This window comes from Anguilla rostrata, chromosome 7 (assembly GCF_018555375.3).
Source record: "Anguilla rostrata isolate EN2019 chromosome 7, ASM1855537v3, whole genome shotgun sequence".
Taxonomy (NCBI): domain Eukaryota; kingdom Metazoa; phylum Chordata; class Actinopteri; order Anguilliformes; family Anguillidae; genus Anguilla; species Anguilla rostrata.
In genome coordinates, this window is record NC_057939.1 from 43,964,479 (window position 1) to 43,988,980 (window position 24,502).

Genomic DNA, 24,502 nt, shown 5'->3' on the forward strand with positions numbered 1-24,502 from the left:
ATGTTTTCAAACGGATGTTTTCAGTAGAGAACTTCCGTTTCATCTTAAAGATGGCAGCCGCCTGTGACAGGCGTGTGGCTTGCATGGCTAATATATTTAATCATTTTTTCGTTTGAATGTACGTTTCAAGAGTTATTAAACGTTTTGTTATTGCTAATTCTACGTTTTGTCATCACTTACTATCACGACGCACGGCAAGGAAAGAAGTCAGAAAAAAGTTTGGCAACGGGACACCGTTTAGCTGTATTCCCTGCAGTGAGAGCATTGCTCCGGGTGAATAGTAGCTAGCCATGGCTGCCTCAACATTATTCGTTAGGGGTTTGCCAGCGTCAGCAACAAATGGACGTTTGGAGGAAGTATTTTCTGAAGTTGGGCCGTTAAAGCACTGTTTTGTGGTAAAAGAAAAAGGTAAGCGAATAAAACAGCAATGCACGTGCCGGTTTATAGACAAAATATAGCCTGCATGGACAGCGGCGTTTTAGCTAGCTTGCCACCCCTGGAAGATGCGTAGATGTCTACTCATTCCTAATGGACACATTTCAGTTTATTTCGTTGCATTCATTAATTTGCATCTCCAGTTCATAACCAGGTTCTAGCATAATTCTGGTATTTTGTTCAGTTGTAAATTTGTTAAATTCTAGGTGCTGATAAATGCCGTGGGTTTGGATATGTAACTTTTGCTATGGAGGAGGATTCTCAGAGGGCACTGAGTGAGATTAAGGAGTACGATGGGAAGAAAATATCGGTGGTTGTGGCAAAGAGGAAACAGAATGACAAGAAGAAAGCAGGTAAGATCTGCCTCACCCTGTTACCACACAGATGCATTGTCAAAATTTGCTCAGATCTGTTCTAAGACGTGTTTTTCATTTTTTCGGTAATTAGAAATTCACTGCCTCAAAAACTCCCACATTAATTTTGTGCGCTGTGAAGCTCAAATAGTGTTTTTATTTTTCTCTTTGTGAAATGAACTGTGGTGAGATGAAGGCTGGAGCTCACAGCTTTGCCCACCCTGTTCTTCACTTACCTGCAGTACTTTGGGGGGTGGGAGTTGTAGTCTGACCACAACCAGAAGTATAAAAAAAAAGTTGGAAATTTGGAAATGGGGATGAGGGCCAATTGGGGATCCGGTTACACGACTAGTGCTCCCTCTCTCTTTCTACGGTTCGTTTGTAACCCCAGGACAGGAACCTGATTGTGTATTTACCCAATAACATCTGCTCCCTTTTCTCTGAATTCAGCGCCCAAGGAAGAGGCACCCGTAGAGAAGAAGCCTAAAGATTTGAAAAACTACCAGAAGAAGGCCAGACTGATCATAAGGAATCTCAGTTTTAAGGTAGAGGACTGGGAACTCTTCATTCAGATCTGATCCAAAACCTTCCAGGGTCTGGGTTGTGCATTGAGTGTTTGTCTCTGTACTTCTTAGTGTTCTGAAGAGGACCTGAGGCAGGTGTTCTCTGAGTTTGGAACAGTTCTGGACGTTAACATTCCTCTCAAACCAGGTATGACTGCATTAATTGTGTAACCATGGTGATGAGCCAAGGGTGGTTGACTTGTTGAATATTCACTGGTGTATATACCTGTGTTTATGCATATGTATTTGTGTGTGTGTGTGTACATGTGTATATCTATACAGATGGGAAGATGCGGGGCTTCGCCTTTGTCCAGCTGAAGAACGTCCTTCAGGCAGGAAAAGCCCTGAAAGCAACAAACCTGAAAGAGATCAAAGGTTCATATCATTTACTTCCTGTCTCTGTGAGTGTGTCCAATCAGCACTGGACTGCTCATTTTGACGTCATTTCTCATTGGAACAAGAGATGCCAATCCCATGTTTAATTTGTAAACACTGAAGAGCCTTCACTTTAAGGGTTAAATAGGTTGGTCAGTTTCCTGTTCTTGTGGGACAGCATGTCTGCCCGTGTTTTAAAAGCAGTCCTGTGTGTGCAGGCAGGAAGGTGGCGGTGGACTGGGCCGTCGCTAAGGACAAATATGTTTCCACTCAGCCAACAACCTCCTCAGGTGAGCTGCAGCCTTCTCAGCTGTGTATAAAACAGTCCAATGTGGCCTGGGTTCATGACCAGGCTGTGATTATGGGTGACAGCGCTGTTTGTGTTTTACAGCCGTTGTTTTTCCTGTTACACAGGAAATGCCCAGCAGCCCGAAGAAGCGGCAAAGCAGGTTGAGGAAGACTCTGAAGAAGAAGAAGAGATGTCCGAAAAGCCAGGGTAGGAAGCTGTAGTGTCTCACTCACCCTGCTGTGTCTGTTTCAGACACCCTGGGGCATAGTATAAGGACACTAGTATTCTAGCTAGGGCTGTCTGAATTGATCCTGGGGTTCTAACAGTGTCTACACACTCTGCTCAGGGCACTCGTGGGCAGGTTTGCCTCTGAAACGAGTCAAAGGTGTGGTCTACCTGTAACAGAACTGGCCAATCAGGACGTTTTCCATATTAACCACAGTTTCCCCTGTTTGTCTGTGCAGTGTGTGTTCATGTCATCTTGGGTGTTGTTTTTGAGGTTTATGGTTCAGAAGTTAAGAATACTGCTAGGGCAAGCTTCTGCTCCAGCCTCCCCCAAAAAACGAGCCCATTCCAGCCTTTGCTGGGCAGCTCTCTGAGGCATTCCCAGTCTGCAGGGGTGTGGAAGATGGCGGTCTGAATTTGAGCTCTCGCTCTCTGACACAGCGGCAAGGCTGTGGCACAGGAAGTCCAGCACAGCGCCAAGGCTGTGGAACAGGAAGGGGAGTCTGGGAGTGACAGCGAGGAAGTCGAGGAAGACGAGGACTCCGATCACAGCGACGTTGGATCTGATGATGACGATGGCGATGATGATGACGACAACGACGATGATGACGACGACGACGATGATGATGACGACGAAGACGACGATGAAGGTGCAACCATGTTTTGACAATTCATTCACTCAGCCATTCATTCCCATATTTGATCTTTATTGTGCACTTTTAAAATGATCAGTAACAGCTCTATCATTTCATTATATTCTGTAATTCTTCTTAAAGAACGTCCTGCCAAAAAGAAGCTGTTGCCATCAGACGTCCAGGAGGGAAAGACTGTGTTTATCAGGTGAGGAAGATGAGGAGAGGCGTAGCATAGGAGAGATGTGACTTGCTCTAGGGTACAAGAGGAGGCCCCGACCTGGGAATCAAATGTATAACTTTGGGGTTGCAAGCCCAGTCTGTGTTGTCCGTTGTCTCTCTCTCACTTTCTCTCCTCCCTCCCTCCCTCTTACTCTGTCCTCTCTCCTTCCTTGTCTCCTCCCATCCTCTCTCCTTGCTTATCTCTCCCACCCTCTCTCCCCGCACCCACTCTCTCTCTCATGCCCTCTCTCCGTCCCTCTTTCTCACTCTCTCTTGCTCCCTCTTTCAGGAACCTCTCCTTTGACACAGAAGAGGAGGGGTTGGAGGAAGTTCTGCTGAGGTTTGGGGAGCTGAAGTACATCCGCATCGTCCTGCACCCTGACACCGAGCACTCCAAAGGTCTGTGCTCCACTGCCTGAACACACTGATGTACACTTGTGGTGTGTATCTGCTGTGTTTGTACAAGTTGTGTGATGCATATTTGCTGTGTTTGTGCAGGCTGTGTGTGGTGTGTATTTGCTGTGTTTTTACATACTGTGTGTGATGTGTATTTGATGTGTTCTTGCAGGCTGTGTGGTGTGTATTTATTGTGTTTGTACATGCTGTGTGTGATGTATATTTACTGTGTTTGTACATACTATGTGATGTGTATTTGCTGTGTTTGTACAGGCTGTGTGTGATGTGTATTTGCTGTGTCTGTACAGGCTGTGTATAATGTGTATTTGCTGTGTTTGTACAGGCTGTGTGTGATGTGTATTTGCTGTGTTTGTACAGGCTGTGTATGATTGTACAGGCTGTGTGTGATGTGTATTTGTTGTGTTTGTACGGGCTGTGTGTGATGTGTATTTGCTGTGTCTGTACAGGCTGTGTATGATGTGTATTTGCTGTGTTTGTACAGGCTGTGCTTTTGCTCAGTTCAAACTGAAGGAGGCTACAGATCGGTGCCTTGCTGCTGCTCGGGACGAATCAGAGGTGAGAACAGATCTCACCCCCCAGAACAACCTGCTGCGCCCTGCTGCAACCTGCTCCGCAGCGTGCGGTGTGGTGTGGCTGTGTGTTTACAGTGAGTGTCGTGGTTCAGGCGAGGGTGTGAGTTTGTTGTGTGTTCGAGTGGTTCTAAGTGTTGCGTGGTTCAGAGCAGGTCTGTGTTGGGTTGTCAGCGGGGTGTTTGTTGGTCCTCGCAGGTGTGTTGGTTGCTTGAGGGAGGGTGGTGGTTTGCTTGAGGGGGTAGTTTTAGTGTGTCTCTCGTGGGTTGTGATGTTTGGTTGTTCTCAGGCAGTGGATGTTGTTGTGGTTCGTGCGGGTGTTGAGCGTTTGGTTGTGTCTTCAGGCGGTGTATGTTGTTGGGCTTAGGCAGGTAGGTTTTGTGCTTTCAGGGGGTGTGAGTGTTTGGTTGTGTCTCTCAGCGGTGTGAGGTTGTTGTGCGTTCAGGCGGGGTGAGTGTTTGGTGTGCTCTCAGCGGTGGAGGTTGTTGTGCGTTGGGTGGTGTGGTGTTTGTTGCTCTCAGGCGGTGTGAGTTTGGTGTCTCGGGGGGTGTGAGTGTTTGGTTGTGTCTCTCAGGGCGGGGTGAGGTTGGTGTCGTTCAGGCGGGTGAGTGTTTGTTGTCTTCGGCGGTTGAGTCTTGGTGTGGTGAGGGCGGGGGTGTGAGTGTTGGGTTGTGTGTTTCAGGGCGGGGGTGTGAGTGTTTGGTTGTGCGTTCAGTGCGGGGGGCGTTGGTTGTGTCTTAGGCGGGGTGTGAGTGTTTGGTTGTGTCTCTCAGGGCGGGTGAGTGTTTGGTGTGCGTTTCAGGGCGGGGTGTGAGTGTTTGGTTGTGTCTTCAGGGCGGGGTGTGAGTGTTTGGTTGTGCTCGGGCGGTGGATGTTGTTGTGTCTCTCAGGGCGGGGGCGTGAGTGTTTGGTTGTGTCTCTCCAGGCGTGATGTTTGGTTGGCGTTCGGGGGGCGTGAGTGTTTGGTTGTGTCTCTCAGGGCGGGGGTGTGATTTGTGTTCTCGGGGGGTTTAGTGTTGTCGTCTCTCAGGGCGGGGTGTGAGTGTTGGTGTTCTCAGGCGGCGGTGTTTGGTTGTCGTTTCAGGCGGGGTGGAGTGTTGGTTGTGTTAGCGGGTGGTGTTTGGTTTCAGGCGGGTGTGAGTGTTCGTGTGTTTCAGGGCGAGGGTGTGAATGTTTGGTTGTGTCTCTCAGGGCGGGGGTGTGAGTGTTTGGTTGTGCGTTTCAGGGCGGGGGTGTGGTAGTCGACGGGCGGAAGCTGAACGTCGTGCTGGCCGTCAGCCGGGAGGACGCAGTGAAGCTGAAGGATAAGAAAGTCAAAGTCCAGACCGGAACCAGGAACCTTTACCTTGCCAGAGAAGGCCGTGAGTGTCTCCGCCTCCCACAGAGATCAGCCAATCACGCGCACGTACACGGTAAAATGACGTTTGCTGGCTGTCCCTCACTCTGACGGTGTGGTTTTTTTTGGCAGTGATCCGCGCGGGAACCAAAGCCGCCGAGGGCGTGCCGGCAGCGGACATGGCGAAAAGAGAAAGGGTGGGCTTCACCGGAACACAGATCTCATAACCGGAATAACCATAACTCACACATCCATAACACAGCTTTCTGAAATAGGATCATAATGCTCACAACTATAACACACTGATAGTGGTCATAGCTATAACACTATTATAGCCACGGTATATTTCTCATAATCATAACCAGGCCTGGGTCAAATACGTATTTGTTTTGAATTCAAATACTTATCTACGCTATACTGATCTTGTCTGGTGTATTGGAACCGATGAAATACAAACCCCGCCTTCTGGTCGAATTGGCAGGCTCAGTTACCCCAGGCAAGATCAGTAGAGCACAGAAAAGCATTTGAATCCGAAAGAAATACGCATTTGAGCCAGGTCCGGTCATAACCGTGCAGCGCTGATGGGAGCGCCCTCTGTTTCGACGGCAGTTCGAGGAGCTGAAGAGGGTGAAGCTGCGGGACATGAACGTGTTCGTGTCGAAGACGCGGCTGTGCGTCCACAACCTGCCCAAGTCGGTGGACCAGAAGCGGCTGCGGGCCTTGTGTCTGAAGGCCGCCGGCGGGGGGAAGGGCGTCCGCATCACCGAGGTGAGAGGGAGAGGGGCCACGGCGCTCACCTGCGAGGGAGGAGCGGGCGGGGGAGAGGCCACAGCTCTCACCTGCAGGGAGGAGCGGGCGGGGAGGAGCGGGCGGGGAGGGGCCACAGCTCTCACCTGCGAGGGAGGAGCGGGCGGGGGAGAGGCCACAGCTCTCACCAGTGAGGGAGGAGCGGGCGGGGGAGGGGCCACAGCTCTCACCTGTGAGGGAGGAGCGGACGGAGGAGGGGCCACATTGCTCACCTGTGAGGGAGGAACGGACGGGGGAGGGGCCACAGCGCTCACCTGTGAGGGAGGAGCGGACGGGGGAGGGGCCACAGCTCTCACCTGTGAGGGAGGAGCGGGCGGGGGAGGGGCCACAGCGCTCACCTGTGAGGGAGGAGCGGGCGGGGAGGGGCCACAGCTCTCACCTGTGAGGGAGGAGCGGGTGGGGGAGGGGCCACAGCGCTCACCTGTGAGGGAGGAGCGGGCGGGGGAGGGGCCACAGCGCTCACCTGCGAGGGAGGAGCGGGCGGGGGAGGGGCCACAGCTCTCACCTGTGAGGGAGGAGCAGCTGGGCATTGTTTATAGTCATGTAGAGCGGTGGGATTGGGTAATGTTGTTAGAGGAGGTGGTGGGATTGGGTAATGTTGTTAGAGGGGGTGGTGGGATTGGGTAAGTTTGTTAGAGGGGGTGGCCGTATTGGGTAAGATTGTTAGAGGGGGTGGCAGGATTGGTTAATGTTTTTTTTTGGGGGGGGGGTAGGATTGGGTGAGGTTGTTAGTGCTCTGCACTCGGTACACTGGAAAAATGATCCTTAGAATTATGGGTAATTTAGATATTCACAACAAGATGACTATCTGTAATGAAATGATTTGTTTTCAAACAGAATTTGTAATGTTTTAATATTTTAAAGTGTGACATTGCTCCAAACGGGCAGAGTTTAGTATAAACCTAACCACAACTTAAACCTAACCGCAACATAACCCTCCTGCTTGGAATTAGGCCATGCCCCTTTGGAGCTAGGCCCCTCCTACTTGGTGCAGCTCCAGGTGCCAGAAATACATATGTGGGATTCTCTCTATGTAACTAAATAAGTCTGGTTTAGAGTCTACATGGATTAAATGGTCTGTCCTTTTCATTATGTATTATTTTGCTTTGTTCACTCTCTCTCTCTCTCTCTCTCTCTCTTTCTAGTGCCGTGTGATGTATGACAGGAAACCGGAGGGCGGGAAGGTTTTGGGGCGTTCGTTGGGGTACGGCTTCGTTCAGTTTCAAGAACACGAGCACGCCCTCAGCGCCCTGCGACACCTCAACAACAACCCCGAAATCTTCGGCCCGCTGAAGGTGAGCGACACGCCCCGCCTGCTGCCATGGCAACTGGCCACATCCGTTTGCACATGTCCGTTGTGTGTGACACTCTTAGTTCAGTCTGTGTGGTATTACTTTTGTTTATCATGGTACTAATTTAACTAAATATTCCAGAGTTCTTTTTTTGTAAATTATGCAAACATTTAAAAATGTCTGTTGTGTCTGCCGATTGGGCACTGCACTACAATTCCCATTTGGCTTTTCACCAAAAACATCACAAAAAAATTTTGGCAATGAATTATGGGAGCCTGAGTCAAATTTAACTATTATTGTATGTGAATTGGCCACACTACTGTGTTTAAATTGATCAGTCTCCATTTTTTTCACGGGTCGAACTGCGTTACAGGAAAACACACAGTAGGTTTTGCTAGTACATGGGGATGTGTACTTTTTGTTCTGAATAAAACATAATGTTGTTTCCTCATGGGTTAGTCTGGTGTTTGTGTATGAAGTATGATTGCATAAAAACAATGTAATTAGCTTAATTTCTGAATGAATCTTCACGTTCATAATAGCCTTGAATTCTGATTGTTTAAATTGACTGTAGTCATGCATGACAATGGAACTGTGCTGTGTTTGAGTGTAGTCTGACCTTTGACCTTGGTCTTGCAGAGGCCCATAGTGGAGTTCTCCCTTGAAGACGGTAGGAAGCTGAAGCTGAAAGAGATGCGCTCACAGAACTACAAGGTGAGAGACTTCAGTAGCCGTCACCGTGGAGACGCTGTAATCCGCTGCTTTTAAAAACACTGCTTTAATTCTGCATTCAAGACCGTATAAAGCTGTTCAATATGGCTGCCACCCGCTTTAGTTGACATTAAGTGGGCATGTCTACTGTAGGAGCGAGTAGTTTGTGGGCGTGGCCGGGCTCAAAGCATGTTGTGAGTGTGAGTGTGTGTCCCGCCTCAGAGTTGATGGTGGGTGTGGCAAGGCTCAGTGTAGATGGTGGGTGTGGCCAGGCTCAGTATGGAGTTGGTAGGTGGTTGGGGGCATTTGAGTAAATCTGGGTGTTTCTGTTTTGCAGCAGCGTTTGAAAAAGGGCGGGGCCCAGGGCGTGGCCCCAGGCGGGGCAGGGCCTCCGCCGAAACGGGGGAGCGGAGGTCCTAAGGAAGCGGCACCTCAGGGCGGAGCCAGGGGTCCGCGGGCGGGCGTGTCCACACCTTTCTCTGGGTTCAAGACCAAACCCGAGGTGGAGCAGGTGGAGTTGCCCGATGGGAAGAAACGCAAGAAAGTCCTGCACCTCCCCTCACATCGAGGGCCAAAGATCAGGTAACCCCGCCCCTCCCCTCATACCAAGAGCCAAAAATCAGGTAACCCTGCTCAATCCCTCAGGCAGTAGAACAAGATTCTTGTAAGGGAATAAACTTGTACTCCAGAAAAGTAAAGCACAGAGTCAATGTGATATTATCTGGAAGTAAAACTTAAAACCCCTGTCATTTTATTTAATTGTGACCTAAGGGGTCAAAGTGTTGACCAGCACATGGTCAAGTATAAATTTCCCTTTTTCTCTGGAGCGTCAGTAAATGTGAATGTTGTTACTCTGTTTGGAGCAGGGCTCCTGTTTCCCACTAATGTAAACATCAGCCTTGGCTGTGGGGACTTGATAATTCAGGTGATGTTATTAGTGATCTTGTGGTTGTTTGTTAATGGTAATTTTTGAAACTTGTTTCCCAGGAAACGGGACCGGGGGAAAGCTCAACCCGCCCCCCCCAAGAGGAAGGAGGGCCGGCCTGGCAGGAAGGAGCGAAAAGGTTCTCTCTCCGTGGAGAAACAGATACAGCCCCAAAAACGGGTAAATTCTACTGTTCCCTCAGCCTGTTTACTGCCTCCACAGTCTCTCTACCTGCCCTCAGTCTTTTTCTCCCTCCCGTCTTTATTGCTCCCTCTTTTACTGTGTGCTACAACGTAGAAGGCAGCACAGAAAGGTCCGGTTTAGTGCATTCATGCATACATTACAGAGCACTTTAAATTAAATGTATATTACTAATTAGCTACTAAGTGCAGATGGATAGGAAACGGTCCACGAGAACAGGTGAGTTTTTTACGACCTGATTTGGACGAGCCAGTCGAAAGCTGCGCTTCTAGTGGGGCTCAGAGACGAGGTGGAGACCAGCCAAAGCCCCCCGTTCTACTGTGAGAGTCCCCGAGAACTGGGTGTGACTGGGAACGTAATGACAACGTTGACCATGACGACGTTGATGGTGGTGGCGAAGAGGAAGGGAGCCGTGTGAGTTTGAATGACAGTCTGTCTTTGCAGGCTGCCAAGATGCCCAAGAAGATGGGGCGAAACAAGGAGGACCAGCGGTTCGACAGTCTGGTCGAGCAGTACAAGAAGAGGATTCTGGGAAATCCCAAAGCACCAGCGGTCAAGAAGAGCAAGTGGTTCAGCAGCTGATTCCTCAGTCGTGTGTGTGTGTGTGTGTGTGTGTGTGTACATGTGTGTACGTGCTAATGAGTGAGCGTGTGTGTGCTGCTATTTTGAAAAGATTAGGAGCTGTGACTGACTGGTGTCCTGTTTTGTATTTTTACAGATCAACATACATTCGGAAAGTGTTTGTACAGGTAGCCACATTTTAAAAATAGTTTGAAAAGAACTAGGCTGTCCTTGTTTTTGAAATATTTCTACTGTAACAGGGATAATTCAGTACAAGATGTTTTTACTTTTGAAGTTTATGTTGGGATATTTCATATTTAAAAAAAATAGAAGAAATGAAACTATGCTTCAGAATAATAAACTGCTATTCAAACAGTGACCACAAGTATGAGATTTTGAATTCTTGGAAGATTTCCTCATTGTTCAATTTCAATAATATTTTTATATTTTCCAAGAATGTTTTTCATGGCGAACAGTATTGCTTGTGCTTTTGGGTTGGCTGGGGGGTTGGGGGGGGAGGTCGGGGGGGTTGGTTGCAGTGGTTCACTGGGCTTTGGGGTGGTGGTGAAGGGGGGGGGGGTGGTGGGGGGGTGTTAAGGAAGTTCTTTGGGTGAAGGAGGGGAGATGTTATGTTTTGAACACACAATTTGAAGCTGTTTGTTTTTAGCATATTAGTTCAAACACAAATCTGATTATATCCAGTTAGGCTTTCACACAATCTCCTTTGTCTCATCCTGTTATGATCATAAACATTTGGGAAGTTATGTTTTTGACTGTTGGGAGGTCTGTCACCTTCTTACTTCTGTTTAGGTAAAGCAGATAATTCAGGTAATTTAAGAGAAAATTGCTGAACATTTTATTCAGTGAAATATCACCTTCAAGTGTAAAAAGAGAAGAATTGTTATGTAGTCTAATTGTACTGTAATGCTCTAAATCAGTTTAAGGTTGAAAGCTCTAAAGTACTAAAATCCTTTTAGACTGGTGTATTGTTGATCATTCCTGTCTCTCGCCCGATGAATGCTGAGAGAGGCTCCAGCGTTTCCCACGACCCTGAGCAGGAATAAGCGGGTAAAGATCATGGATGGATGGATGGGTGGATGGATGGATATTGCTAATCAAACACACTGAATGGAATGGCACACAGGGAGCCCCCAGCACCGAGGTCATGCACCTCTGTATTGAGGTACGCTGTATCAGGGCAGCACCATGAATTTGATTTCTATAAGATGCTTTGCGGTAGCGCACGGCTAAGACCGCTTCGGTCTTTATAATAATCTACACAGGATATAATCCTGTGTAGATTAGGATATAATCTACACAGGGACCAAACACCCCGCAGATTTGGGACATAGGGACGCTCTGCTTACATACCATAGGTGCGTTTTACGGTCTTATTTTAGCCCTGTCCGAAGTCATAAACTGCTAATCCACAAGGTGGCACCCGTGGCTAATCTGAGAAGAGCAGGTAACCTTGGAGTGGGGTGTTTAAAAGTGGCGTTCTTTGTGCACGTCCTCAAAGATTAAGGCTACGCGTCTGCAAGGTGCAATGCCCACGGAAACGGTGGGAGGCAGTATGTGTTTTATGCCTGGTGATGCGACATGCTAGGAGTCTAGGAAGCCAGGAAGGATGGCGGAATCATTCAAAGAGAAGCCCTGATCCTCCCACTAATGGATATACTTTTTAAACCTCCACCCCCAAAAAAGTAAGCGGACGGGAATGTGAACAATGTTGCCCGGGACGCATCCACTTCCTGTACACGTAGCGCTAAAAAATTCAAGTATGATTCCAGCCTTATTGTTACAAAATAGACGATACCTCCTTGCACTGCTCTTTGTGTCGTTGTACACGATTGGAAACAAAAATATTTTGGGCCTGATAAAGAGAAGTCATCAAATCAGTCTGCTGACTCAGAGTTATCTTTACCAGATGTCTTAAAATGGCTGTATTAGCTTGTATGTGTCAGCCTATTTTAGTTTTTTTTAATTTTTTTTTTTTTTTTACAATGTTACAAGCATTTCTCAATACTGAGTTCACTTTTTCAAAACACACACAGCACAACAGTCTATGGGGAACAAGCGGCATGATTATGTCATTGTTTTGACACAAAATGCATTGAATGACCACAGCTTTCTTCTTTTCTTGCTCAAACTTCACCATCAGCAAAACTGAATGTACAGCCCATTTTGCAAATGTTTGCAATAAAAAGGGGAGAGAAATTTCCAACATCACAAATAGCATATTGAAATTTATTCAAAATCCTGAAAAAAGCAGATGAACGGGTTATGGAGACATTAGTGAACAACTGTTGATTGATGCTATGAAAACAGACCAACCACAGCAGATTCCCATCTCAGTTGGAGACTTACCCTGGTGTTTTCAATTTAATTACCATCTATACAGTTAAAAACGACATCTTCGTAACAGTTTTTTATATGAAGGTGGATTCAGCAGGTAGAGATTAGGACTACTATAATTGATCATGTGGTTAATCGTGGTATTAATCAAGGCTAGTCTGAGGAGCCATATCTGGACTGCTCAATAGTGGTACCCATTGTGAGAATTTTCTAGTTAACCAACAAATAAGATATGCATTCTGCAAGGCCATCTGACTACAAAGCACATTATATAATCTCTACATTTGTTATACTATCAACAGAAACAAAAGAAAAAACTTCTACTTCAAAGACTGCATCTGTGGTAATCTACTGTAATCTGTTGTTATTGTTTTTTTTAAGGTCTTTGTGTTATGATTGAAAAAGTGTTCATGTTGGGAGAAAACTAGTGCTGGTGTTTTTTTTTTGTTTTTTTTTTTAGAATTATTTGATTTTGCAACATGCATGTATTGTTTTGGTAGTTTTGATGCATCTTGGGCATGAATTTAACTGTTGTGCCAAGTTGCACGTCGGTGCAGAGAACTGAGTGAAGAGTTCTGAAAAAGTGAACTCCGTATTGAAAAATGCTCATAACCAATTGTAAAAAAAAAAACTGTAAAAGAGTGACTGTCCACACAATTTTGGAAGTGCCCAGTTGAGATTTGTGTTTAGACATGCTACTTGTTTCTTATTTTTGTTATGAAACAGTGCACATAAAATGTTGTTTGAGAGTGACAACAAAATAAAATAAAATAAAATAAAATAAGAATCAAACCAGTCAATTATAATTCACATGACCGAGCACCTGATATGTGTCGGATTTAAGACCACATACTAATATGATCCAATATCTGCGTCAATATCATTATTTGCTGTTGAGTTTTCAGGGAAACCATCTGATATGTATACGATTTGTGGAGAAAATCGGATTTAGGTCATTTCAAACGCCCTGTTTAAGCAAAGTATGAGTCTAACTTGAAGTTCTCAGTACTGTTTTCCTTTGATCTGAAAACAGTACTTTAGCAGAATGTCAAATGATGCATTCAAATAACAACTCATTGGCAATGTAAGCGACATTCAATGAACACACACTACAGAAAAATAGAACATTTTAATATTCTAGAAAAAACATTCTTTGGTCAGGATATATACTCATGTTGCCTGGAAATAGGATTCATAAAATACAAAATTATAGAAGGAAAATATTTATATATATATAAATGCCACTGTGTGAGAGAGAGAGAAATGCAAAAATATGCAATAGAAATATAAAAATGCTTATCACAAGTAATCTAAGTACTTGAATTCTTCACAAATATGTTTCATGATAATAATAATAAATGTTTCAAATAGTTGTAAGTGCTCTCGTACAAAAATGTTAATACAGTGTTTAACCTTTTATAAATAGGCAACCTTAAACCTTACCTTACCTGACGAGAGAAAATCACATTTACATGCATGTGCACGCGCACGCGCGCACACACACCGTGTTTTCAGAATTGCAGGATTTCACTTTCGACCCTCAGAAGCGATCAACACTTTTTCAGCTGGTCTAGGTTGTTGATTAGTTTGTTTAGGAACTCCTGTAGTCGGGTCAAGACAATGTTGGCAATTGAGAGTTGAAAAGGCATGTTGGTCTTGAGAAAAGTTTCCAAGTGTCCGTCACTTGCTGGTTTCTTCATGGGGCAGCTACTGGAGGCCGCTAGCCAGTGCACAATGTCCAGGAGGCCTACAATGTCACTGCGGATTTGGAGCGTGCCATCCAGGGTTAGGTTCAGCAAAATGAGCTGGAAAGTGTTGAGGTTCTCCGCTACGGAGGACAAACCCAGGGGTGTCTCCAGCGTGATGTTGGGGATCAACTCTGCACCGCTGAACACCATGTTAGGAGAAATCTGGAACTGTTGCAGTGGTACGGTGGTCAAAATATTGCAAATGCGATATATGAAAGATATATATGGAATATTGCCAGTCCACAACCTGTACATTTCTTTTTAATTTTCTTTTGCATTTCTGTTTAATAACCAAGAATAAATAAAATACATTCATATTTTACATTATCTTTCCATGTAATATTTTCCGCACTTTATGCTCAAATTATAGCAAAGTACGAAAAGTTTTACAATGGTAATTTTAATGGTAAGACTTACGTATTTACTTTGCATGTATGGTGTATTATTTTTGCACAGAGAGGGAAGTATTACCTCATTCGTGAATTTTTGTATCCGTATTAATGCTGTTTCTCCTAGCATTTTGACGTTGTTCTTCATTTTGTCCACAGGGGGCGGTGTACTTTTACCCATTGTCAGTAGAAAGAGGAGGGAAGTGCAGTGAAGAATGATGAAGTGATGCATTCTTCAGGTGAGAGTGTGTCCTGGAACAGCCCATTTTCTCTTTAACACTCATGGCCATTACAACAGCAGAGATCAGAAATCAGAAATCAACAGAAATAATGCTGGTCCCCATGGCCAAGGAGGAATGGTACATTCCTTTCAATAAGTGAACATGGCCAATGGCTTTAAATTGTATGCTGTTCTTCCTTTCTTTTTTTTTGTTTTGTACAATGAAATTCTCTTTTACACGCCCACAAACATCCTGGCCGCAAATATTACCTTACATTTTAAACTCTTCCTGTTGCGCAAGCAGGTTTCTTGGAAATACTGCAATTAGGACAACTATTTTGGGACAGAATGAGAAAAACAGCAGCACAGCATTCCATGCTATGGCAGAATACTGGCTTTTATATTTGACCTTGAGTTTTAAGCAAAACAACAAAAAACTGCACTGATTCAAGGTGAGAAGAGAGAGATTCATGAAAATGGATATAATTCATTCTGTTGTTTTTGTTTTTATGATTGACTTTTAATCCTTCAGTTATTTTAATAAAAATAAAAATAACAATATGAACTTGTACTACAAAATATGTCATCCCAATGAAGAATTTACAATGACAATTTGAGTGGAGGGAAAGAAGAGAGGGAAAGAGAATGTGTATGAGATTGTGTGTGTGAGAGATTAGGAATTGAGAGCAAGAGAGTGAGACGAAGAAAGAGATTGAGAGATTGAGGGAGATAGAAAGTTTATGAGATTGTGTGTGTGAGTATGTATGAGAGAGAGAGAGAGAGAGAGAGAAAGAGAGAGAGAGAGAGAGAGAGAGAGAGAGAGAGAGAGAGAGAGAGAGAGAGAGAGAGAGAGCAAGAGAGAGCACTAAGATGAAGTGAACTCTTACCTCTGTGGTAGTTTTGGAGGTTCAAGTCTTCTCCAGTGTCCATCAGTGGGCATGTTTTATACTGTAGCTGTGGGATGTTGACTCATGATTGTGACTCACCTCACTCTTACCCCCAGTCCACTGCTCCTCTGTCTGGGAGATAAACAAGCCCCCTCCTCACACACAGGTATACATCTCCCTCCTTTCTGTTCTCATTCATATGGATATTTATTAATAAATACTAATATATGGACCTACTCCATAAGTCACATGTTAATGGTGCAAAAGGTGTTTTTTCTATGTTTTAAATAGCTGTGTCAAAGGTTAAAATAAAGAGAAGACAACACCAGCATAACCTCAGAGGGTACACCGTAATCTGCAAACCACTGGTAAGCCTCAAGAACAGAATGACCAGGTTATAGTTTGCTGAAAAGTACAGTAAAATCTAGTTCTGGAACAAATTCCTGTGGACAGATGAGCTGAGAATTAACTTGTTCATTAAGTAATGGAAAGAGAAAATTGTGTAGAAAGAAATGAACTGCTTATGATCCAAATGACCCCATTCATTTTTGAAACATGGTGGAGGTAGTTTTGCCCTGCGATAGATTGGCGGCCTGTCCAGGTTGTATTCCTTCCTCTTGTCCAATGCACGCTGGGATAGGCTCCAGCACCCCCTGCAACCCTGCTCAGGATAAGCGGGTATAGATAATGGATGAAGGGCTGAATAAAGGTACTGTTATGACTTGGGCATGTATGGCTACCACTGGAACTGGCTCATCTGTCTTTATTTAGGATGTGACGGCTGACAGCAGCAGCAGCAGCAGCAGGATGAGTTCTAAAGTGTGCAGAAACATCTGCTTAGATGCAACCAAATGCCTCAAAGCTCACTTGACAGCACTGCACCTTGCAGCGGGACAATGACCACTGAATGTGGACGTAAATACCTTCAATTAAAGCTGAAATTCTGCTCTTTAACCTGCTCATTGTTTTATTTCCAGTCTAATTTTCTGGAGTACAGAACAAAAATTGTGTCCCTGTCCCAATGCTTACAGGCTGTTATAGGTTTGTTTTCCACCAGGCTTCTGCTCCCATTAAAAAGGAAAGGAATAACATGCCAAAGAAATGACGCACAGCAGAATCAATCGGTGCGTAACCGGTGCGTCACTGCCTCTGGGACGGTGTCACAGGTGTGCTTTTCCAAAGCAACCCAATGACCATATTAGGCGTACTCAAATATTAATGTATGCCGAACTAAAGAAATGCTGAAATATTCATGTGCTTGGGACATATTCACATGTAGGTTCCTGTGCGCACAAACACATACACGTGCGGCCTGTGAATAGCTCGCAGCCACATGCTTCTTATTTTGACCACCGGCAGAGCTGTGCAGTTGCTGCGCCAAAGGGCTGTGCAGCTGACACAGCTGGGGCAAGAGGCACAGTCAAATTGCAGACCTGCTCTTCTGCAGAAACGCCACAGGAATGTGGAATTTATGCAAGCACACACCCACGCTGTCATCATTAGGCCTGTTCATGTCATGTCTGGATTTTACACAAAACACATTAAAAAAATTATTATTTTTCATCGCCCATATGAAACAGTAATTGACCCCTTAAACTCAATAAATGGTTGCACCACCCTTAGCAGCAATAACTGCATCCAAACCTTCCTATAATTTCATTCAAATTGTTGTGAAGGAATTCTAGCCCACTCTTCTTTACAGAACTGCTTTAATTCAAACAAATTGGTAGATTTTCGAGGATTAACTGCTCATATCAGGTTCTGCCACAGCTTCTCTATTGGGCTGAAGTCAAGACATTGACTAGGCTACTCTAAACTTTAATATTGTTTCTGGTCAGCCATTCAGATGCAGACTTGCTTTTGCGGACCATTGTCTCACTGTACAACCCAATTACGCATCAGCTTCAGCCCATGGACAGGCAGCCGGACATTCTCCTGAATTATTTTTTGGTACAGAGCAAAATTCATGGTTCCTTCAATAATGGCAAGTCATCCAGGTCCCAAGGCAGCAAAGCATCCTCACACCATCACACTGTCATCATCATGCTTGACTGTTGGTATAATGTTCCCACAGTAAAATGCTGTATTTGCTTTACTCCAGATAGTGAGACCTATGCCATCCAATAAGTTCCACTTTTGACTCATCTGTTCATAGAACGTTATATCAAAAAGTTTGGGGATTATCCTTTTTTTCTTTTTTTTTGCAAATGTGAGACAATGATGTTTGATGTTTGTCTCGGTTAGCAGTCGTTTCTGGCTTGCTACTCTCCCATGAATCCCATTTTTCCCCAGTCTCTTTCTTATTGTGGAGTCATGAACACTGACCTTAGCTCAGACTAGAGAGGCCTGCAGTTCTTTGAATATTCTTCTGGGAAATATTCTTTTGTGACTTCCTGGATGAGTTGTTGCAGCTCCCTTGGAGAAATTTTGTTCCAAGTGTTCCCTATCTAGAGATAGTGACTCTCACTGTGGTTCAGTGGAGTCCCAGAGCCTTAGAGATGGCTACGGTTCAATATGAATACGGTTCAGATTCAACAGGGCTGGCTGCAGTCAGGCCTGTGTGTGTTCATTCAGCTGAATCTAATGTCTAATATTACATTTTGTATAAATTTAATAGTGTGACAAATGTGCAATAATAGAGGAAATCAGGAAGGGGGCAATATGTTGTTGACCAATGTTATAAATTATAGGAAGTGCCACGTATATAGAGACTACTTGAAAATGAAATAGAATCTTGCTTTTGATATTCATCTCTGTACTGTATTGTTCAGCATATGCATTCAGAATTTGCAAAATTTTACACCCGTCCTTTATAACTGATTGGTGGACCAGTTATCTTGTTTTTAAGTAGGTGGTGTTAGTTCTTAAGGCAAATGTTATTTATTTATGAGGGGATTGGCTATGTTGCTCAACATTCCTTGGTAAAGTACATTCCAAGTAAAGTATTTTTAGAAATCCTTGTGGTTGTGGTTTCATTTTAATGAAGTGTTATGTGTCCATGTTCTTCAATATCTGTTTACAATATCAGTTCACTATCGCCACAGAAATGTAACTCAGGATAATGTATCTGACCTGAATTAGTTTATTTATTTTTTTAGCCTATTTATAGAAGCACATGCAGGTTTTAATACCAAACATCAACATTGCCAATTATAGATTTATTATTTTTGTTCACATTGAAAATCTGTCTCAGCTTTGCTGCTGTAACTTGCGTAGGTAGATATAGGGATCAAAAGATCGAAACGTAGCCTACTGCGTGGTTTGGAGAGCGCAGAAACACTTAAATATGTAGGCTAAACAAATCAGTAGCAGATGCTTTTCAGGGCGTGAAACACATACAGCAGGTGCTTTTCACAACGTGAACGCCGAGGTTATGATAATCATTCTCAATGGCTTATGGAAACAGTAACTTGATAAACCGCCGTACACCACGTCTTTGGCAGAATCTCGTTGGACGAGGTTCAGTGGTTTCCTGAATTTTGGAGCCGTTCTCACGGGTGCAGCCTGATCGGCTGAATTGCACACCGTTTATTGGCAGTCGCAGATGCGAGCAGATGAAACGTCTTTGTGAAGAATAGTATTTTCATAATCGTTGAAAACTGTCCAGTAAATTTACAAGCCCTGCAAATGTGAGATACAAAAGTAAAGGTTACACTTGTTTCGTCGTCATTAGGTGAAAAGAACAGCTTGGGATTTATGAGCGGTATTCTTGCGCAACAGCTTGACAGAGGCCGGCGACATGGACTGCAGCCTCGGATTTGAACCTCACCTCCCACAATCACTTTGGTGAAACATTGTGCAACATTTGCTCGCCGAAGACACCCTCGGGTTTACATTTAAAAACACGTGAACCAAAACAAACCGGAGTTGCCCTGGCAGTCACATGGACGAACTCTGCCCTATCGATCCGTTTTCTCACACTATAAACTATAAAATCCGGTAGCAGTGACTGACAACTGTCTGTCCACTAAGTAAATGATAGTTTGATCTATCGGATACAAAATTTATGTTACATCTGATACTCGTTCGTGTGAAGAATGAAAGGAATGTTTTGGCCAAGACGGATGTGTGTAGGGAGAGAGGAGGGATGAGTGAAAGGAGAGACGAGGGATGTGTAGAATGATGGATGGATGAGAGACGTCTGGAATAATGGGGGGTATGGTGTTAAACATCTGTGTGTGGCCACACAGCCTCAGTAAATGATTTTCTGTAACATCTGTCCAACAGACTTTCAGGAAACATATAAAGCATGAAATGACTGTTTCCTCCGTGAACTGTGTGTCCACCTTTTCTGTGGCATTACCGAAGTTTTAGTGATATCCAGTAACTGAGTTTCCCCTTACCACTGTTAAAATGGTATGATGCCCACGCTTAACGCACTTTTTTCCGGATACCTTCTTGGTTTAATTAGTCTGACTCTATATCGGATTTTAGGCGCTGGATGTAGAAATATGTGGGCTGAATTAACAGGTAGGAATCGCGCCTCCTACATGTGGTTTGTGTTGTGATGTCCGGTGAGACAGACTATCTGTAAAGGTGACTCGCGTCATTCATGAGACAGAAAAATGAGTCGCACTTCCGCTCGCGGCCTCTAGGGGGATCTAGAGGCAAGGGAAGGAACTGGACTAGCGCTTTGTACAAACAGAACTGATTCATATGTGCCCAATGGATTTGGTGATTCCGAGGCCTTTAATAGGAACCAGTAGCGGAAAAAAGGAATGGGCGAGCCTAAGGTCCATGTCCCTATCGTGGAGAGCGGGCCCAACGTTAGTAAGTTTGTTCACGGGTCCTTATATTATAGACACTGATCAAGCATTGGAGGAAAATTATTAATATGTGGAAAGTGGCACTTGTTTTTTTTTTAACATTCTTAAATAAGCAAACTCATCTCTGTCATGGTTATCACACTTTCTTTATACAATAGTCCATGGTCAATGTAGCCTATATGCCTATTCTACAGAAACAGTATTACATAAATTATTCAATTAAATAATGTGTGGTCATTTTTTTTTGGTAGTATGATTTTCTGATATGTAAAGATTGTTGGGAAATGTGTCTGTGTGTTGTCCATTGTAAATTGTCTATTTTTATCATGTGATGATGCAGAATGACATAGCTGCCAGCTAGTTTTGGTGGTGAAATTTCAAGGTCTGCAAAAAGACAGAGAAAAAAGTAGACTAATTGCCAAATTTGGATGGCATTTTTAAAAGCAGTTGCCAACCCACAACTAAACTGTGTCAAAACATCTGTCTGATCACTACAGTAGGGTTATGTCAATGACCTTCCTTGCTCACCTGATGTCATTCAGGACCTAAGTTCACTCAACACACACCTCAGTCGCCCAATTACCAACTTCCAACAGTCTCCAGCATGTGTGTGTGTGTGTGTGTGTGTGTGTGTGTCTGTGTCTGTCTGGTGATGGAGATATAGCACACTGGTTCTGGTGATGGAGATATAGCACACTGGTTCTGATGAGGGAAATACAGCTCACTGGTTCTGATGAGGGAGATATAGCACACTGGTTCTGATGACAGACTACAGGGCGGGGCTTATATACCCCTCTGAGGGAGACTACAGGGCGGGGCTTATATACCCCTCTGAGAGAGACTACAGGGCGGGGCTTATATACCCCTCTGAGAGAGACTACAGGGCGGGGCTTATATACCCCTCTGAGAGAGACTACAGGGCGGGGCTTATATACCCCTCTGAAAGAGACTACAGGGCGGGGCTTATATACCCCTCTGAAAGAGACTACAGGGCGGGACTTATATACCCCTCTGAGAGAGACTACAGGGCGGGGCTTATATACCCCTCTGAGAGAGACTACAGGGCGGGGCTTATATACCCCTCTGAGAGAGACTACAGGGCGGGACTTATATACCCCTCTGAGAGAGACTACAGGGCGGGGCTTATATACCCCTCTGAGAGAGACTACAGGTCAGGGCTTATATACCAGTCTGAAAGAGACTACAGGGCGGGGCTTATATACCCCTCTGAGAGAGACTACAGGGCGGGGCTTATATACCCCTCTGAGGGAGACTACAGGGCGGGGCTTATATACCCCTCTGAGGGAGACTACAGGGCGTGGCTTATATACCCCTCTGAGACAGACTACAGGGCGGGGCTTATATACCCCTCTGAGAGAGACTACAGGGCGGGGCTTATATACCCCTCTGAGGGAGACTACAGGGCGGGGCTTATATACCCCTCTGAGACAGACTACAGGGCGGGGCTTATATACCCCTCTGAGACAGACTACAGGGCGGGGCTTATATACCCCTCTGAGAGAGACTACAGGGCGGGGCTTATATACCCCTCTGAGAGAGACTACAGGGCGGGGCTTATATACCCCTCTGAGGGAGACTACAGGGCGGGGCTTATATACCCCTCTGAGGGAGACTACAGGGCGGGGCTTATATACCCCTCTGAGAGAGACTACAGGGCGGGGCTTATATACCCCTCTGAGGGAGACTACAGGGCGGGGCTTATATACCCCTCTGAGAGAGACTACAGGGCGGGGCTTATATACCCCTCTGAGAGAGACTACAGGGCAGGGCTTATATACCCCTCTGAGACAGACTACAGGGCAGGGCTTATATACCCCTCTGAGAGAGACTACAGGGCGGGGCTTATATACCCCTCTGAGAGAGACTACAGGGCGGGGCTTATATACCCCTCTGAGAGAGACTACAGGGCGGGGCTTATATACCCCTCTGAGGGAGACTACAGGGCAGGGCTTATATACCCCTCTGAGACAGACTACAGGGCAGGGCTTATATACCTCTCTGAGGGAGACTACAGGGCGGGGCTTATATACCCCTCTGAGAGAGACTACAGGGCGGGGCTTATATACCCCTCTGAGACAGACTACAGGGTGGGGTTACAGGGTGAGGCAGTTGCTGCTCCAGTGTTTGAAAATACCTCCTGTTATTTCAGCCACACGCTGTCTCCTGAACACGAAGGCAGTTGTGACTCCGTAGCTGGAAAGCTGTGCTGACCTTATCAGATGGGATATTAATATTACAGCTACTGCAACTGCTGGACTATTCAGACCGTCACCGCGCTTCTGTGGCAAAGGCAGAGCTGGTTAGAGAGCAGAAGGGTCTGCTGCTGAAGTTTATTTCACCTTAAACCAGAGAAACCAGATAAAGTAATCCACTGCCTGAATGGATCGATTAAGTGCCGATGAACAACCAAAACCAGCAGTCACCAGGGCTGGATCATACTGCAGCAACAGACCTCGCTATCCTTATGATGTTCACCCAGCTAGCAAAATAATGTTTTAAAAAATATTTCTTCAGGTAGTGTAAAGGTGTGAAAATGTTGTACTTGTGATTTTTTGGGTTTGCAAATATTTCAAATGTTTTTCTGCAAAAAGCATAGCTGTAAAGTCTGACTGATAAAAAAAAAAAAAAATTGTCAAATATTTTCTAGTGTTATTCACCACTACCATACACACTCTTGTTGCAATGTTGTAAAATAACACAGGTTCACCCATTAAACTCGAAATCATGATTGGTAATTTCTTGGGTGACATTGAAATGAGGCTAAAGAATTCAAACAATTTGCCATATTGCCTTAAACTGTGAAATGTTGTGTGCTGAATTTTGTGCTGAACTCTAAAGTGTCATCATATGTGTATGAACTAATTAGAGCCTACAGCTTCAGTTCAGTTACCACTGAGTACTTAATGCATGACGGTGAATGAAAAAAAATATATATACTTCATATATTTTAAACAGTGTGTTGTGAGAAGCAACTAAGATGACTGTTCTTCCTGTTTGGCCACTGTCAACTTCCTGCTGTTTCCCAGTGATAATAAAACAGGAATAAGATTACCCACTCCCCCCATCCAAATGCTTGGAAAATCTGTCTCTTTGTGCATCTTCTTACAGCAAAAGGTAAACAGATCAATAGACAAACGTAAGTAGATAGACGGACAGAAACCAATGATCTTGTCTTTAGGTTTTATTGTTTTCTATGATACACATTAAATTATACAGGGAATAGTATTTTATACAGAAAAACAGCCCAGCTGAAATGCCCAAGTGCATTGATTATTGTGTGTGTGTGTGTGTTTGTGTGTGCATGTGTGTGTGAGTGTATGCATGTTTGCGTGTGTCTATGTGTTTGTGTGTGTGCATGCATGTACGTGTGTGTATGAGTGTGTGTCTGTGTGTACGCGCGGGTGTGTGCGCCTGTGTGAGCGTACTGAGTCCAGGATCAGGGATGACTCCTCGAGGCTGGGGTCCTCTGCAGATGCTTTTTGGGGTAAGGGCTTCCTGGCTGCAGGCTGAGGGAACAGCAAGCCCAGACCGCAAAAAGATCCACAGAGAACAAGAGAGCTTCTGTGACGCATCTTCTGAAACACACACACACACACACACACACACACATACATACGTGCACACACACACAAACACGCACACACAGGTACAAACTGCCATTCTCAGTTTTCAGCATCATCTGCACACCATGTGGTGTATTGCTCTGTATTCACTGTGGTGTACTTGAAATTATGAGAATATAATTTAATGAAATTTATTAATTCTGGTTGTTTTGAAATTCATACACACAAGCACACGCATAGAGATGCACATATACTCAAATAAACACACACTCACACATAAGTGCATACCCATGCACACATATGCACATACACGTATACATACATGCACTAGCACATGGGCAGTGTACGCAGTCACACATGTGCACACACACACACATACATACAAACATGCACGTGCACAGATGCATGCACAGACGCATGCACGCACACACACATTTCTAAACGATGTTAATCCCTTCCGCTACCTCTAATTAGTCACATGTGACTCTTACTTATACATCGTATTATACTGCAACTCCACACTGCTGCTCTGACCACTACACCACAATACTTTATTTGTTTTATTTGAGTTACAGGTGTAAAATTCAGTTTTTGAAAATTCTACACAGACACCACGGCCAACAGTTTCAGCATAACATTC

At 44.8% G+C, this 24,502-nt stretch overlaps 2 protein-coding genes across 3 annotated transcripts; one reads left to right on the plus strand and one right to left on the minus strand.

Moving 5' to 3' along the window:
- The first annotated feature begins 48 nt into the window (after window positions 1-48).
- On the plus strand, window positions 49-10,292 carry rbm28 (RNA binding motif protein 28). Of its 2 annotated transcripts, none has more exons than XM_064344542.1 (19): window positions 49-408; window positions 642-788; window positions 1,239-1,333; window positions 1,424-1,499; window positions 1,634-1,726; window positions 1,945-2,016; window positions 2,141-2,222; window positions 2,682-2,890; window positions 3,017-3,080; window positions 3,384-3,493; window positions 3,993-4,066; window positions 5,306-5,441; window positions 5,549-5,613; window positions 6,026-6,184; window positions 7,369-7,518; window positions 8,155-8,229; window positions 8,564-8,808; window positions 9,214-9,331; window positions 9,797-10,292. In XM_064344542.1, exons 1-19 carry the CDS (start codon window positions 291-293, stop codon window positions 9,932-9,934), a joined length of 2,226 nt encoding a protein of 741 aa, XP_064200612.1. In that variant the 5' UTR covers window positions 49-290; the 3' UTR covers window positions 9,935-10,292. The 2 variants fall into 2 exon arrangements, with proteins under 2 accessions (XP_064200612.1, XP_064200613.1); XM_064344543.1 differs by having other exon boundaries at window positions 8,567-8,808.
- Window positions 10,293-13,432: 3,140 nt separating this feature from the next.
- LOC135258625 (leptin-like) lies at window positions 13,433-16,763 on the minus strand. Its single transcript, XM_064342074.1, has 3 exons — window positions 15,513-16,763; window positions 14,488-14,657; window positions 13,433-14,184 (listed from the first exon to the last, which is right to left on the minus strand). Exons 2-3 carry the CDS (start codon window positions 14,635-14,637, stop codon window positions 13,819-13,821), a joined length of 516 nt encoding a protein of 171 aa, XP_064198144.1. The 5' UTR covers window positions 14,638-14,657; window positions 15,513-16,763; the 3' UTR covers window positions 13,433-13,818.
- Between the last annotated feature and the right edge of the window lie 7,739 nt (window positions 16,764-24,502).

Bases quoted from the DNA above. Each gene is read 5' to 3' on its own strand.
- LOC135258625 (XM_064342074.1), bottom strand. From the start codon at position 14,637: ATGCATCACTTCATCATTCTTCACTGCACTTCCCTCCTCTTTCTACTG. The intron at 14,185-14,487 runs GTAATACTTCCC...CCACTGCAACAG, and splicing joins TACAAAAATTCACGAATGAG to TTCCAGATTTCTCCTAACAT.
- rbm28 (XM_064344542.1), top strand. From the start codon at position 291: ATGGCTGCCTCAACATTATTCGTTAGGGGTTTGCCAGCGTCAGCAACA. The intron at 2,891-3,016 runs GTGCAACCATGT...TTCTTCTTAAAG, and splicing joins CGACGAAGACGACGATGAAG to AACGTCCTGCCAAAAAGAAG. The intron at 7,519-8,154 runs GTGAGCGACACG...TTGGTCTTGCAG, and splicing joins AAATCTTCGGCCCGCTGAAG to AGGCCCATAGTGGAGTTCTC.